Source organism: Boleophthalmus pectinirostris, unplaced genomic scaffold (genome assembly GCF_026225935.1).
Source record: "Boleophthalmus pectinirostris isolate CB_2022bp ecotype Guang Dong unplaced genomic scaffold, ASM2622593v1 HiC_scaffold_14, whole genome shotgun sequence".
NCBI classification, from domain to species: domain Eukaryota; kingdom Metazoa; phylum Chordata; class Actinopteri; order Gobiiformes; family Gobiidae; genus Boleophthalmus; species Boleophthalmus pectinirostris.
Window position 1 is genome coordinate 11,738,421 of NW_026571047.1, and position 16,152 is coordinate 11,754,572.

A 16,152-nucleotide genomic window follows, 5' to 3' on the forward strand; every position below is an offset into this window, starting at 1 on the left:
AATGTTATATTTCATAAGCAAAAGATGAACTCACAGGTTTAACCAAGTTCTGGATTAGTCACAACATATGACTGCCTTCTTATAAAGTTAGAGTTACAGTACAGATGAAATATGGAGATCGAAGGTAAAGTATGTTTTATCTTAAAACAGAATCGACAGAATGTAGACCATAATCCGACATTGGACATTGTGCCTCCCTAAAGGGCCACTAGATGGAGCCATAAACGTTCCTTGTGCTGGAGATCACCGCTCTCTGAGTTCCATACATCCAAGAGAGCAACTCGCAGGATGGCAGTAGAGGCACGCTGTCGCTCCATTCTCGGCCTAATTACACCCCCGTGACCCGCCCCTCGCTTCCCTCATTCCCACAGACGAGTCCTGGAAATGTACTTCCTCCGCCCTGCTCTGTTGGCTCCAGTGATGGGCTGGTGAGGATGGCTAAGCGCAGGAATAAGTTTAGACTTTGTTCTTAGTTTTAGTCACTTATTATTCTTTTTAATTTAGTTTGCAGCCATGCTGAGGGTTGTAGTTGAATCAGCTAAAGGGCTACCTAAAAAGAAAGTTGGAAGTCCTGATCCAGTTGTTTCTGATTTTTAGAGGTAAGAAAAGCAAGTTTTTCTAAGTATGTATTTTTGCAACTTAGTTTTATCCATGTATAATCAAACCAGTATTTTCTTAGATGCTGAGAAAACATTGGCATTTACAGACATTTTTTGAGTTCATGTCAGGTTTGGTCTGGCAATCAGCCTGCCTGAGCTCAGCTGTTTTTGTACCAGTGTTTTCACCTCAGGTGTGGCTGCCTGATCTGTTTTCCCCTCCTGGACAAATGCACTGGCAAAAAGTTATACTGAACACACTGGCATTTTGAATAAACAAAATGTCAAAGTGATAAATTTTTTTTCCAAATGTGATAATAAAGCACTCTTTTAACTTACAGAAGAGAAGAAAAAAACGAAATCAATTGACAGCGAGCTGAATCCTGTCTGGAATGAGGTAACTTTTATTCAAATACTTTTGTGAATTTGTTGTTATTGGCGTGGTCCTCATGGAATGATTAAGTTGGGGTCAGAGTTATTTACAGAAATTATGTCTATAGCCTAATATTTCATTGTTTTATATAATGTTTTTTATGGGAATTAATCTTTGCAAGAATTCTGCTCCTTTCCAATCTGTAGATAGAAAAATCCATACAGCAGATACAGAATCACATGAATGCCACAATGTATATGACCGTGCAAATAGATTTTAGCATTTCACAGTGATGTATGCTTATATTCACCGTGGAGATGTTGATGACATGTGGTTGCCTGCAGATAAGAAATATTTAAATTTCTACACATACATCATTTATTTCATGTTTTGTCTTGCAGGTCCTTGAGTTTGATTTGAAAGGTCAGGCGGTAGACTCCAGCTCTTACATTGACGTGATTGTGAAAGACTATGAAACTATTGGCAAAGATAAGTAAGTACTCTTGTTACTTCTATGTATAAATTTTGTGCAATCTAAGGATCACTATAACTTTACCTCACCTCATTGAATGACAAAGAATCCACGCCAGGACAAATGGTTTCTTGGTAGTGGTATTAGAAGTTTAGATGTGAGTCAACTGTATTCAAGGTGTGTCCTTTTGATGGTTATGTTATAATTCTGTTCTGCATACTTGGGTTAATGAGTATTCCATTGAGTTTTTGTTGGCTTAACAAAATTAGCCGCATGGTGCCAATTGTTTTATGGTTATGACCAGTTGTGGCATGCCAGAGCAGAAATGAAATGAGATATATTTGTTGTACCCCTGTGTTTGAGCAATAGTGAGGACATCATGCTACATCTGCTCCCACACACCCAGTCTGCCATGCTTGGACTTGCTGCACTCTGTGGGCTGACTGATCTCAGTTAAGCAACAATGGATGGATGAATAGCCATTTGTATTCTCTTGCAATGATCCAAGCAGCAGAAAATAGCTAAAATGTTGCTATATATTTGTTCAAGTGTGACCAAAATGCTGACTACACTGGCTCACATTTTTTCGTGAGTGCACACATGGGACCAATCTTGTATGACCGCAACTATTTACACAACACATCACTAATTACTGTGATCAAAGTAGATCAAATCAACAATACATAAATGTGTCAGAAATACACCAGAATATACAGTTTCCAGTCATGTGCAAAGTTAGTAAGTTTCCAGAGTGTACATATAGTCATAACTCAGAGAGGGAGGAGTTTTGTCCTTGTTTGACTGAGTAAGGTTTTCCATCGGGCTGGCCCATCTGACGCACTCCCAAAAATCTACTGCGAGAAAGGGGAGAAGGTGCACTCCAAATAGTTTTCCAGATGTGATTATGGGAACTCCGGTTGTCATGGAAATGAGAGAGAGAGAGGGGGCTTAAACGGTTGTTTTGACTCACTCCATTTAGGGACTCAGATGAAGATACAGTAAAAGTTTATGCAATGAGATCACTGTGCTTATTGTAATGGTAGTTGGACCACCCCTATTATTAATTCCACTGTGGAATTTCCTTTTAATTGTTAAAGATGGTTAATGTATATGTTGTTTAAATCTCATACATCACTGGTTACATTTGTATGGCCATTTGTATGTGGTATCTGCAATATAGAGTACAATTAATTTTTAAATAAATAGAGCCAGAGTTTTTGAACACTTTTAGATTACATTCACTTCATTATACATGACATTTATGAAATTACAGATTGCATTTGAATACCTCTTTACTCTACCTCTCATGTAAATGTCCAGGCTACTGTATCTTGTGATTCAAGTTGGAATTAAAAGTTTAATCCTCTTTGCTCTTTGTGGAGCTCATGTTCACTGTGGCTTCTGCCTGTGGATTCAAAGCACATACCAGGTTTATAGAGTCACTTAAAAGTCCGGAGATTATACTCATCCAAAGTTGTGCCAAAACAATAACTCTCCATCCTCTCCTGCTATTGTCCCAGTTATTTGGGGGAGGATCAAAAATCTATTATAAGGCAGCAGCTTTAACCCTTTAATTAGAGTCTAGTATTATGAGCATTATACATGTCCCTTGCTACATAGTATTTAGATTTTCTGTCAAAGGTAACAGCTATTGTGAGATGTGTTGTTGTGTGAGTTAAAGATACCTGAAGTGTTTTTTAAACACCTGTCTGAAGTCTTAAGAAATGGATACAGTTTTGACCTTGACCTGCATTTAGGTTTATTACCATGTCTTCTTCCTCTCGTTTTCTCTTGGATGGACAATCTTAGTAGTGTTCACAAAAAAAAAATCACAAAATATGTCATCAAACAATCCTGAGCCATAAATGGACTAATAGAGCTTTATCTTGTATTTGTGTACTAGTGCAGAGAGGAAACCGCAGTTGTCAGCTCCTGTGTTGACAGTGAGTGTGGGTGCGTTTGTTTAGCCTTCAGGCAGGTCTGTTAGCTCTGGGTGGTGACAGGCCTCTCTGCTTTATGTGAATTTGACCGTGCTCTCTGTGCTCCTCTGTGTAACCTGAGACACCTAGATCTGACCCAAAAGATGAACTGATGCACAGATTTACACTAAAGTTTGTATCTCTACAGATTCATAGGTTCTGCCAAAATCTCTTTGAGAGATCTTGCCTCGGGACAAGTGAGATCACTGCCCTCCAAAAATGTGCCACTGGTCAATGAAAGCGGACAAAGCATTGGTGTAAGTGCTGTTGCTTAGTCTTTACTTTGTTGTTTTTTTCAGTTTAGTCTATAAAGTGTAATCTTATTACAATATAATAATATGCAATCTGTTGTGTTCAATATACTTCCATGTAGGCTACAATAAACCTTGTTATTGGCTATGACCCACCTGCCAGTGCTACAAACCTGAATGACCCTCAAGGAGGAGATGCTACAGTGGATGCTGGTGTGTGTGGCTTAGTTATTCTCTGGATATACTGGATACTGTTCTGTTTGTATATACCATTCAAGCCCTCTGTTGTCTGCTGAATAGGATCTGGTGGGGTGGAGGAGGGCGATGAGACCACATCAGATGGAGATCCGACTAGTCCAGCAGGTGGAGCTGTGTCAAATAACAGAGCAAACCTGCGCCAGCGATTGGCGAGGAGCACCAAGAGTCGCCACAGACTGGCCAATAAACCCCAGGACTTCCAGGTAATAGATAAGTTTATTATTGTATTAAAATTTTTTCACAGCATGATGGTGTTATGATTGAGGAAATAATGCATTACTAAAGGCGTACAAAAGAAATGACCAATATGTGTGTAGTTGCGTGTCCGGATCATTGAGGCCCGGCAGCTGTCTGGAAACAACGTGAAGCCTGTGGTGAAGGTGAATGTGTGTGGGCAAACTCACAGAACCAGGATCAAGAGAGGGAACAACCCCTTCTATGATGAGGTACACCCATGGCTGACTGAGCTATCTTGGGGAACTTTGTGGTGATTTGGTAAAATAATAATTGACTTTCAGATGTTCTTCTACAACATCCATATGCTGCCATCAGATCTGTTTGAGCAGAACATCAGCTTTAGGGTAAGTCACTTCCCTCAATATAGTTTATAAGTTATTTGAAATACTGCATTTAATGTCACTATATGCTCACAGGTGTATAATTCTTATTCACTTCGAGCAGACAGCCTTATGGGAGAGTTTAAGGTAAAAAAAAAAAAAAAAAAAGAAAAAAAATCTATTTCTGTATGTTTGCTGGTTTGACTAATATTGTGTTCTCCCGATTCAGCTGGACGTTGGTTATGTGTACGATGAACCAGGTGCGCTCTTACAACAAACCTCAGTTTTGTTTCTCATTTACATGTGATATAAAAAGCTATTGTTTGTCAGATATCCTGTTACACATCTTACAAACTACACATGCAAACATGTAAGCTGTTACTGTACAGACTCACAGTAGTACAAGATTCATAACATAAATATGAAGTTAGCATTCCAAAAATTCAGTTGCTCCAAAATATATAAAATATTAGATAAGAATCAAGTTGGAACTGTATTTTTCTGTTGTTCCCATTGCAGCTCACTGTGTCATGAGGAAGTGGCTTCTCCTGAATGATCCAGAGGAGTCCAGCTCTGGTGCTAAAGGCTACCTCAAAGTCACTCTGTTTGTCGTGGGTGCTGGGGATGAACCACCGGTAAAGTTCCCTCTCTAAAGCTCTGGTTTCAATTCTACTTCCTCCTTTTGCCTCATGTAAGTGTCCTCACTGTAGGTGGAGAACAAGGAGTCAAATGATGATCAGGATGACATTGAGAATAATCTGCTTTTACCTGCTGGGGTCACTCTGCGATGGGCCACGCTTTCTCTAAAGGTGTACAGGGCTGAAGACATACCACAGAGTATGTGAAGTATCTCATTATTACTAGAAAGAACATTTACTGGCATAAATACATGTCCAAAATACAACTTAACATCAATCCTATGTTTCCAGTGGATGATGCCTTTGTCCAGTCGATGAAGGAATTCTTTGGAGGGGAGGAAAACAAGAAGAATCTTGTGGATCCTTTCTTAGAGGCTCGCTTCGCTGGCAAAAAGGTATGTGGTAAATCTGTCCCCTCTCAGCAGCTCAGTTGACTGTAAGCAACCTCAGCATGACTCTAGCCACATGACGACTGCATTTGTCTTTAGTTATGTACACAGATCATTGAGAAGAATGCTAACCCTGAGTGGAACCAAGTGCTTAACCTTCAGGTCAAGGTAACAAAAAGAGCTCCTCAGTGTAGAAGAATGTGAGACTTATACCTAATGTTTAGTTTCATCCTAGTTTCCTTCAATGTGCGAGCGCATCAAATTAACTGTATTTGACTGGTAAGTACAAACATGACTTCTATTGTATATTGTATGTATTATATATATATTTTAGATAAGTTGGAGATTGGGGAATAGAGCTTGGGACACAATCTTTTGCAGTGTGGTCAGTGAATTTCCCTACCACATTAGCAGCCACATGAGAATACAATAGCAGCCTATGACTCAGAATGAGATTACTCCTCCCTTTCCCCTCAGTAACACACTCTGCATCAGTATTCCTCAGCTAATTCAAATAGTGTTTCTGACAACAATCCAAGCAAAATATTGAGAGCAAAAGTCACAATAGGTCTTTTCCCTTGGTGTAAATGTAATGAGAGCCTGTTGACGGATGCCAAGGCATATCTGAGATCTGCACATGTGCTGAAAGTACAGCCTATAACAGGATACCCCCTTTTGTAGCACATGTCCAAAAGAGGAGTGTTAAAATGTATCTTTTTGTAGGGATCGCTTAACTGGAAATGACCCTGTTGGCACCACATATCTGAACTTAGCCAAGATTGCATCCTCTGGTGGAGAAATTGAAGGTGAAGTAGAAAATCTTTTATTCTCAAGTGTATAATATTAGTGATAATTTCTGACGGTGTACTTTTTTTTTTTTTTTTTTGACAATTTTACCATGTTTAATCTAATAAAAACTTCTAAAAATGTTTGAACTGTCCCCTTTCTCCTGGTATAGAGGATCATGCAGGAAAAGAGGATGTGCCATCCTATGAAGGTTTATTTGTGTATTTTTTCTGTTCTGTGTTGCATGTAATGTCATGCTTTGAACTTGTTCTAAATGCTCATCTCACGCTCAGTCTTTCCCCCTGCGTGCCCACTGTTAAAACAGCGGCTGTAGTATGACACAATTGTTTAATTACCTGTTGCTGTTGTATTGTTTGCATACTTGCTTTTTTCCTCCACACTTCTACCCTGGCTTGTCCATTGCCGCCCAGATCTACAAATGCAGCTTCTAGCATACATAGTGCTGCATGGCTCACATTGGCTGTAATCCATTTTTAAAAAGATTACAATGTTTGTTTATGTTATCAGTTAATACAGGTGAGTCGGAGGTGGGTTTCCTCCCCGTCTTTGGGCCATGCTATATAAACTTGTATGGAAGCCCAAGAGAGTTCACAGGCCTACCAGACCCTTATGAGGACCTCAATCATGGCAAGGTGGTGGTCTAAATATGGACTGTGATCAAAAGTGCACTTCAACTGAATGTGATTTCATGTTACGTTTGTGGTCACAGGGAGAAGGAGTGGCATACAGAGGAAGAGTCCTGGTTGAACTGTCCACTAAATTAGAAGAAAAAACAGACAAACCTGTGGATGGCATCCCCAATGATGACCTTCTAGTGGTGCAGGTGAGTTTTACTCATTAATCCTTCTCCGTTTTGGCCAGAATATTTATGAGTAACTTTCTATTTTACCAATGTTCTTATGCTATCTTAGAAATACCAGAGGAGGAGGAAGTACTGCCTGTGTGCAGTTTTCCACAGTGCATCAATGTTACAAGAACCTGGGGAGCCCATTCAGTTTGAAGTCAGCATTGGTAACTATGGCAACAAACTGGACACCACCTGCAAACCTCTGGCTTCAACTACTCAGTACAGCTGTGCAGTGTTCGATGGTGAAAAATAGTTAATTGCATTGTTCACATTGTGTAAAAGAGCAATATGTTAATACTGATGGTTTTGCTTGAATTGTAGGTAACCACTACTACTACCTGCCCTGGGCTGGGACCAAACCTGTAGTTGTGGTTACCTCTTACTGGGAAGACATCAGTCACCGCCTGGACTCTGTCAACATCCTCTTGTACATTACAAACCGCCTGGTAAGACTCCATGGGCCTCTAATCTTAAGATACAGCAATGATGACATTCATAGCCATTATTATTCTATGTTTAGTCATGTGGCAGTGTGACTCACACAGGTGGAACTATTCTCTCCATGTTTGTTGTAGCAATCCAACCTGGAAGCATTTAAAGTTGCTATCCTTTCTAAAGTCAATGACAACCAACTTGTGGAGGTGTGGCTCAAGTTGCTCAATCAGCTGATTGAAGACTTAGAAAGGTCAATAAAGAATCTATAAATACACTAACATTTTATGGGGAAAGTAGTTGATATGTTAAAATGCTGATTACAATGTATCTTGATTTAATCCTGCAGTTTACCAATGCCGGAGCTAGAGGGCCGCTCAAACCTCACATCTTTAGACCTCCAGATCAAGAAGCTGCGGGACAGTGCTCTAGCCACAATCATACAAGCAGCCAGACAGATGAGAGACGAGGCCATTGAGATCAGGGACACTGTGGGTGACTTGGAGTCTTGGCTGGACAAGCTTACCCAGCTGGCAGAGGAGGTATACTTCTCACATAAACATGTGTCTTTAATAAAGAAAACATCAGCACTAACCACGTGTCTCTGCTCACAGCCCCAGAACAGCTTGCCTGACGTCATCATTTGGATGTTGCGAGGAGAAAAGAGAGTTGCGTACAGTCGAATTCCTGCTCACCAAATCCTCTATTCCACTTACAATGAGCAGGCCTGTGGTCTGCACTGTGGCAAAACTCAGACTGTATTTTTACAGGTAAATGCATGAAAAGCATGATTAACAATAAATAATTGCTTTCTTTTAATAATACATTTTCTTGCCAATGTCTCTCCCAGTATCCTATGGACAAAACCAAAGGCCTGAAGGTCCCTGTGCAGGTCAGGGTCAACATGTGGCTGGGTCTGTCTGCACATGAGAAGAAGTTCAATTCTTTCTCTGAGGGAACATTCAGTGTGTTTGCTGAACTGGTACTGTATTAACTTCAATCAGACATATCATCAGATATCCAAAAACAATTGGATAAATATTGTCAAAGAGACATGTACCCGGTATTGTCCGTCTTTTACAGTATGAGAACCAAGCCAAAGTATTTGGAAAATGGGGGACCACAGGACTGGTGGGACGCCATAAATTCTCAGATGTGACTGGCAAGCTGAAGCTGAAACAAGAATACTTTATGCCCCCCAGAGGGTGGGAGTGGGAGGAGGACTGGTTTATTGACCCAGAGAAAGCGTGAGTATTAGAAAAAAGTATAGGCATTCATACTGTTACTGGTATTTCCTCTTTGGGCTGCTAATGTTTACATTTCTGATACTGATGATGACTGTAAAATATGCTCAGCCATTTTACCATGTTACCCTGCTAATATATGACCAAAATATTACAAAATATAAAAACACAATGTATTGCTATATGCAAATGTCTCAGCGCTGCTCCATGTTTTGCTTCAGTCTGCTTACAGAGGCAGATGCAGGGCACACAGAGTTCATGGATGAGGTGTTTCAGAATGAGACTCGTTTCCCTGGTGGAGATTGGAAAGGGGCTCCTGAGCCTTACACTGATGTGGTGAGGAATAGGTCATTTCACACTTTGATTACAAACTTGCATTCCTAGAGACTTTTCATGTATTGATAGCAAACTATATCTTCACTCACTTGACAGCTTTGCTTTTTTGGCAGAATGGAGAGAAGAGCCGCACTCCTGGAGAGTTTGAATGTCCTCCTGGCTGGATGTGGGAGGATGAGTGGACAGTGGATGACAACAGAGCTGTTGATGATCAAGGTGACCATCTCTATGCCTTTGTATATGCTGCTGATTTCTGTCCCTTAATCAATATTATTTTATTTGGTGGCCATACCGGTTTGTCAAAGCCTGATCTTGTCAGATCTCAGAAGCTAAGCAAGGTCGGACCTGGGTAGTACTTGGATGGGAGACCACTGGGAATTCCAGGTGCCACAGGGGGCGCCAGTGACAAAAACTGTTGTTGTGTCCTTAGGCAAGACACTTCACGCACATTGCATAGTATGAAAGTGGTGTGTGAGTGATGGTGGTGGTCGGAGGGGCCGATGGCACAGATAGATAGATTGATTGATTGCATATATATAGCTCCTTTCAAGATACCCAAAGCGCTTTAGAGTTCATTATTCAGTCACTCCACACTTAGTGGTGGTAAGCTACTGTTGTAGCCACAGCTGACTGACTGAAGCGAGGCTGCCAATCTGCGCCATCGGCCCCTCCGACCAACACCATCACTCACGCAGACTGCCAGACTGGCTGTCTCGCTTCCATCAGTCTGCCCCAGGGTAGCTGTGGCTACAGCAGTAGCTTACCACCACTGAGTGCTGAGTGAATGAATAATGACCTGTAAAGCAATTTGGGTATCTTGAAAGGTGCTATATAAATGCAATGATTAATTCATTATTTGGCAACATTTTCTTCTAATTTTCAGTAGAACTGGTCTTTTAAAATATCTCATTTAGTTTTACTCCACACTCTACCTCAAAAGGCTGGGAGTATGGGGTGACAATCCCACCCGATGACAAGCCTCGTTCATGGGTCCCTGCTGAAAAGGTTTATCACGTCCATCGCAGGAGAAGGCTGGTACGACCTAGGAAAAGAGGGGCTCTGCCAGCAGGGACTGCTGCAGAGGTAAAGTGCAACATTATATTTCAATAATATTTGTATTTATTTTTAAGTTATATGATGTTAATTAACATCACAGAGGCAAGACCGAGGAGATCCTGAGGGTTGGGAATTCTCGTCTCTGATTGGATGGAAGTTCCATCGTAAGGAACGATCATCTGATACATTTCGCCGAAGACGCTGGAGGAGGAAAATGGCTCCAGAAGATCGCCTTGGAGCATCTGCCATCTTCCAACTCGAAGGAGCTTTGGTGAGAATTTTCAGTATGTTTTTAAGTAGATTACCTTCATTCTACTCATAATGTAAAAAAAAAAAAATCACAGAGCTGGTTTATCTTGTTTATGGTGCAGGGCATTGATACTGAGGAGAGAGAGAAGGGATCAAAGGTGGATGCGACCAAACTGTTTGGAGCTAATACACCTACTGTGTCCTGCTTCTTTGACAGTGAGTGCAGAAACAAACATTAGAAACAGACTGTGTGTATCCAGCACTCACCTCAGGATGTGTCTCTGTAGGATCTTACATGTACCACCTCCGTGTCTATGTCTATCAAGCAAGAAACTTGGCATCTATGGACAAAGATAGTTTTTCTGGTGTGGTTCACATTTCTTGTTTAATGAAAATATTAGGTAGTTTATTCATGTGACTAATAAAATGCTTATTGTTGACAGATCCATATGCACATGTCTCCTTCTTACATTTAAGTAAGACAACAGAGAAGCTTCAAGCAACCTTGAACCCAACTTGGGATCAGACTCTAATTTTTAACAACGTTGAAATTTATGGAGATCCCCAAAACATTGCTACTCGTCCTCCTGATGTTGTGGTGGAATTCTATGACCATGACCAAGTGGTATGTTGGTGCTTGCCTTATTTCAAAAGATCTTTAGACATGTGGTCAGTTTGACATTAAAGTACTGGTTTTCAGGGCAAAGATGAGCTGCTGGGACGCAGTGTTTGCCGCCCGGTGGTGAAGTTGAATCCAGGGATGGACCAGACACCCAAACTTCAGTGGCACCCCATCATACAGAAGGGACATCAGGCAGGAGAGGCCTTGATGGCTGCAGAGATCATCCTCAGAGAAAAGGTTTATTCTCAATCTAATGTATCCTACAAAACTAAAAAAAAAAAAAGTAATGTATTTTTATGACCATGCATTTCTTCTTCTGCAGACCAGTGAGTCTGATCTTCCACTGTTTCCCCCAAAAAGAGCAGAGAACCTCTATATGGTTCCTCAAGGCATCCGACCTATTGTGCAGCTCACTGCTATAGAGGTATTTCCCAAGTTTTTGTTTGTTGTCTAACTAAATGATGGAGTGATGAAAGTACCGTTCCTCCTTATGCAGATTTTGGCATGGGGTTTGCGAAACATGAAGCCCTTCCAGTTGGCCTCTGTCTCTGCTCCCAGTCTGGTGGTGGAGTGTGGAGGGCAGAGAGTGGAGTCTGCTGTCATCAAAAACATGAAGAAGAGTCCCAACTTCCCCAGCTCTGTACTCTTCATCAAAGTGGTAAGGAATGTTTTAGAGTTCACATGAAATTGCAGTCGCTATCTGTTTTTATTAACATATTTCTCCCTTATGATTGCAGCTCCTTCCTAAAGATGAAATGTATACACCTCCCATAGTACTGAAAGTGATTGACCACCGTCCTTTTGGCAGGAAGCCAGTGGTGGGCCAGTGCACCATCAGCACTCTAGAGCAGTTCAGGTGTGACCCTTATGTGATCACTGCAGAGGGAGCCATGTCCTCCAAAAGTATGTTTGAGTAACAGTAAAAACAGCTCTAATACAACATTAGTCCCAGTGACGATCTCTGTTTAACAGTGGCTCTGCTTGCGGCTGCACCATTTAAACATGTTTCTATAAACATGGAGGATGAAAGAAGACCTCTTCTGGAGGCTCAGGTATGTTTTCACATAATGTATTACACACTACAGTTAGTGAGTGGAACCACTAAAAGATCTCATCCTTTAGACAACTACAAGTTGATTTGACTCATTGGGAAAAGCTAAATTTGACATCAGTCAAATTTGACCGAATTTTCACTCTTTCAGTTTATGTACAGCATGTCAGCAGCTGTGAACAAAATGGCTTCACCTACTTCCTTCATTGTATGTATAACCAATTATTGTAGCTTTCTAATCCACATCTCTGCACCAATGTTCCAGGAAAAAACTGCTTTATAATCTCACTGCCACAATCCAAAAAGCAGCTGAAAATGCATGCAATTCCACATGATTCACATAAAATGAGTCAAACGAGTAGCGACAAGCATGTCTGTTATAGTGGTTCTCCCCATGCCGGGCTGTAACAGTGTTGTTGTAGGGGCATAAGCCATAAAACCCATTGTTACAGTCTTGTTTGGCACATCTGATTGAATTCTCACATCCGGTTTTCTTCGCTTCTGCTGTTTATTCAAGAGTCTATATGAATTTATCTCACTTTTTGTCCCTTTTCTCTTTTGAAGCTTGTTGAAAAGGTGAGACTCATAGTACATACCTTAATTGAACTGTATATAGTTAAAAGCATATGTTTCATAATGATGTTTGATTTTAAGGAAAAGGAGACTGTTGACTGGTGGAGTAAATTCTACGCTTCAATGGGTGATCAGGAAAAGTGTGGTCCTTACGTGAAAAAAGGCTACGACACACTCAAAGTAAGTGGTACAGTTGTTGTTTGGAAGTGTAGTTCCTGGCCTCCTGCATGGTCCATCTTTTTTTCAGGTGTATGACTGTGAACTGGAGGATGTCCCAGAGTTCAAAGGCCTGACTGATTTCTGCGACACCTTCAAACTACTGCGAGGCAAAAACGAGGATGGAGACAATGACCCTACTGTGGTGGGAGAGTTCAAGGTGAATATGCACTTTTTGTTATTTTTCATATACAGTACAGTATATAGCTATTAAATAGTATCTAATGTGTCAGATTTCAACACAACTGCTCACCAGCCACCAATTCACACGGCTGTTATCTGAACATGCAGGGCTCCTTTAAAGTGTACCCTCTGCCTGATGACCCGGGTGTTGCCCCTCCACCGCGTCAGTTCAGAGAGCTGCCGCACAGTGGGCCTCAGGAGTGTCTGGTCAGGATTTATATAGTCCGGGCTATTGACCTGCAACCCAAAGACAATAATGGCAGGGTGAGAGCCATGAATGAAAATGTGTATATGTGATTGAGACTTTTTATTATATCTGTTGGGTGTTTTCTTGTCAGTGTGATCCGTACATTAAGATATCGTTAAGAAATAACACAATTGATGACAGAGACCATTATTTGCCGAACACAACCAATCCTGTCTTTGGAAGGTAAGCGCACTGTACTATGTGAATTTCTGTTATAATGTAATAAGAAAAAATACTGTCAAATTCCTTTTTTAGGATGTTTGAGATGACATGTTTCCTACCTCAAGACAAGGATCTAAGGATCGCAGTGTATGACTATGATCTGCTGACCAGAGATGAGAAAGTGGGAGAGACAGTCATTGACCTGGAGAATCGCTTCCTGTCTCGCTATAACTCCTACTGTGGAATTCCACAGACCTACTGCATGTACGCATAGGGTGGAGTCATTCATTTAAGAAGTAAACACAAATAAACTTTGATTTACCTTTTTTAGTTCTGGTATCAACCAGTGGCGAGATCAGCTTAAACCATCTCAGATCCTGGGGAACCTGGCCCGAATGAAAGGTCTGTCCAAACCCTTGAGTGAAGATAACGGCACATCCATGACGTTCAATGGCAAACAGTACACACTGGCTGAGTTTGGTAATCTTATTTATTTCCTTTATAATCAACAAACACAGTCTTTTGATGTTGTACATAATACATTTTAATTAAAATCTATTTACACATGTAGAGGGCACCAAAGAAATTCATCAGCACTTAGGACCTCCCAGTGAACGCCTTTGCCTGCATGTGCTTCGGACACAGGGGCTTGTCCCTGAACATGTGGAGACCAGAACACTGTACAGCTCTTTCCAGCCAAACCTCTCACAGGTGAGAATGAGACACTACAAACAGCACTTAAAGGTCCATTCATTAAACCTGACCCATATTATACACCCTCCTGTGATGATTTAGGGAAGGCTACAGATGTGGGTGGATGTTTTCCCCAAAAGTATTGGCATTCCGGGACCTCCATTTGATATCACCCCTCGCAAACCTAAGAAGTTGGTTCAAAGCAATTTTCATTGTTTTGAGTTTTTGTCTCAATTGTAATTGTTTGTGAAGGTATTTGCTGCGTGCAGTCATCTGGAACACCACTGATGTGACTTTGGATGAGACGAGTATCACTGGAGAACACATGAGCGATATTTATGTCAAAGGGTAACTCATTTTATCAAATCTATTTTGACAATTTTGATAAAATGTCAAATAAATGTGTGTGTGCGTCAGGTGGATGCCTGGGATGGAGGAAGACAAGCAGAAAACAGATGTGCATTACAGATCTCTAGATGGTGATGGCAACTTTAACTGGCGTTTTGTCTTTGAATTTGAATATCTGCCTGCAGAACAACTCTGTCTTGTGTCAAAGAAGGTAAAGCTTTGCTCTCATGCCATTTTTATTACTACAATGGAAAAATTGTGTCACAAATCACTGTTTTCACAACCACACAGGAGCACTTTTGGAGCCTTGATAAAACAGAGTTCAGGATTCCTCCAAAGCTGATAGTTCAGATCTGGGATAATGATAAATTCTCACTGGATGATTACCTTGGTAAGAGATAATAGTTTGCATTGATCTCTTTAAAAGAGGATTAATTCACATTGTTTTTTTTTAATGTCCTATGATATCAGGTACACTGGAGCTAGATTTGCGTAACCTGGTTTCTCCTGCAAAGACTCCAGAAAAATGCTCCTTGGACATGATGGATGTTGTGGACATAAGAGCAACCAACAAGAACAAGCAGTCCAAGTCTCTGTTTGCACAGAAGTCAGTCAGGGGGTGGTGGCCCTGCTCCATTGAACAGGATGGGAAGAAGGTGGTCGGGGTAAGTACTATATGAAAATATTGGCTCACATTAACATAGATTATTAGTTTGACAACACTGTTACATAACAATATGACTAACTATACAATTGTGAATAGGGCAAAGTGGAGATGACGCTGGAGATTGTGAATGAAACTGAGGCAGATGAAAGACCAGCAGGAAAAGGAAGAGATGAACCCAACATGAATCCAAAACTGGATCCACCAAAGTAATTCTCAGATATAAGCACATTTCTTTAATATAAATTTAAATTACCACAGACACTAATTTCTTTTTATTCTTTTTTTTTTTTTAGTCGCCCAGAAACCTCCTTCTTCTGGTTTACAAACCCATGCAAGACCATGAAATTTATAGTGTGGCGGCGGTTCAAATGGGTTTTCATTGGGCTTATAATCCTTATAATAGTGATTCTTTTTGTGGCCATCTTGTTGTACTCCTTACCGGTAAGGGCATTTAAAACCCATTTCCACCCGAGCAGTTCAGAATATTTGTTCTTTTAAAACTGATTTTTTTTTTTGTTTTTTTTTGTCTCCTTACAGAACTACATCTCAATGAAGATTGTGAAGCCTCTTCAGTAACTGCAAACTATAGGCAGTTCCTTGCATGTGTCCAGTTTTTTTATTTACTGGTGTATTCCGAGGTTTTGCACTTGTCAGAATTTCTTAAATGATCTAACATTCTATTTGCACACTTTCTCCTTACAGGTTTGCGGCAGTAAATTTTTTTTCTCTACTCACTGATGGCTTTTAATATTTTTGCAAATTCATTCAAAATATTATATATGGAAAATGCCAAAATATATTGTAATTGTTTAAAAATTGTGTAATGTAAATATTAAAGTATCTACATTAATGTGTTCTGTACAGTGTGCACTATATGCCAGTATTTTACAGCATTAAACCATAATG

General features: G+C 40.5%; 1 protein-coding gene and 1 pseudogene across 1 annotated transcript; both read left to right on the plus strand.

The window, feature by feature from the left end:
* The first annotated feature begins 57 nt into the window (after nucleotides 1-57).
* LOC110159611 (myoferlin-like) lies at nucleotides 58-15,976 on the plus strand. The gene is made up of 55 exons (XM_020924189.2): nucleotides 58-582; nucleotides 707-728; nucleotides 938-993; nucleotides 1,371-1,462; nucleotides 3,569-3,677; nucleotides 3,794-3,884; nucleotides 3,972-4,132; nucleotides 4,247-4,375; nucleotides 4,448-4,510; nucleotides 4,583-4,633; nucleotides 4,716-4,746; nucleotides 5,006-5,121; nucleotides 5,197-5,323; nucleotides 5,416-5,519; nucleotides 5,613-5,681; nucleotides 5,749-5,792; nucleotides 6,237-6,319; nucleotides 6,472-6,510; nucleotides 6,828-6,952; nucleotides 7,030-7,143; nucleotides 7,232-7,409; nucleotides 7,489-7,613; nucleotides 7,743-7,852; nucleotides 7,949-8,141; nucleotides 8,214-8,369; nucleotides 8,450-8,581; nucleotides 8,683-8,846; nucleotides 9,065-9,179; nucleotides 9,293-9,395; nucleotides 10,120-10,262; nucleotides 10,336-10,506; nucleotides 10,607-10,700; nucleotides 10,772-10,849; nucleotides 10,928-11,109; nucleotides 11,185-11,343; nucleotides 11,429-11,530; nucleotides 11,603-11,764; nucleotides 11,844-12,009; nucleotides 12,079-12,158; nucleotides 12,722-12,733; nucleotides 12,812-12,910; nucleotides 12,978-13,106; nucleotides 13,238-13,393; nucleotides 13,468-13,559; nucleotides 13,632-13,802; nucleotides 13,870-14,018; nucleotides 14,110-14,249; nucleotides 14,334-14,422; nucleotides 14,484-14,579; nucleotides 14,649-14,790; nucleotides 14,871-14,970; nucleotides 15,051-15,244; nucleotides 15,343-15,452; nucleotides 15,540-15,687; nucleotides 15,784-15,976. Exons 1-55 carry the CDS (start codon nucleotides 514-516, stop codon nucleotides 15,820-15,822), a joined length of 6,174 nt encoding a protein of 2,057 aa, XP_020779848.2. The 5' UTR covers nucleotides 58-513; the 3' UTR covers nucleotides 15,823-15,976.
* LOC129407941 (5S ribosomal RNA) lies at nucleotides 9,458-9,575 on the plus strand (annotated as a pseudogene).
* Nucleotides 15,977-16,152: the final 176 nt, after the last annotated feature.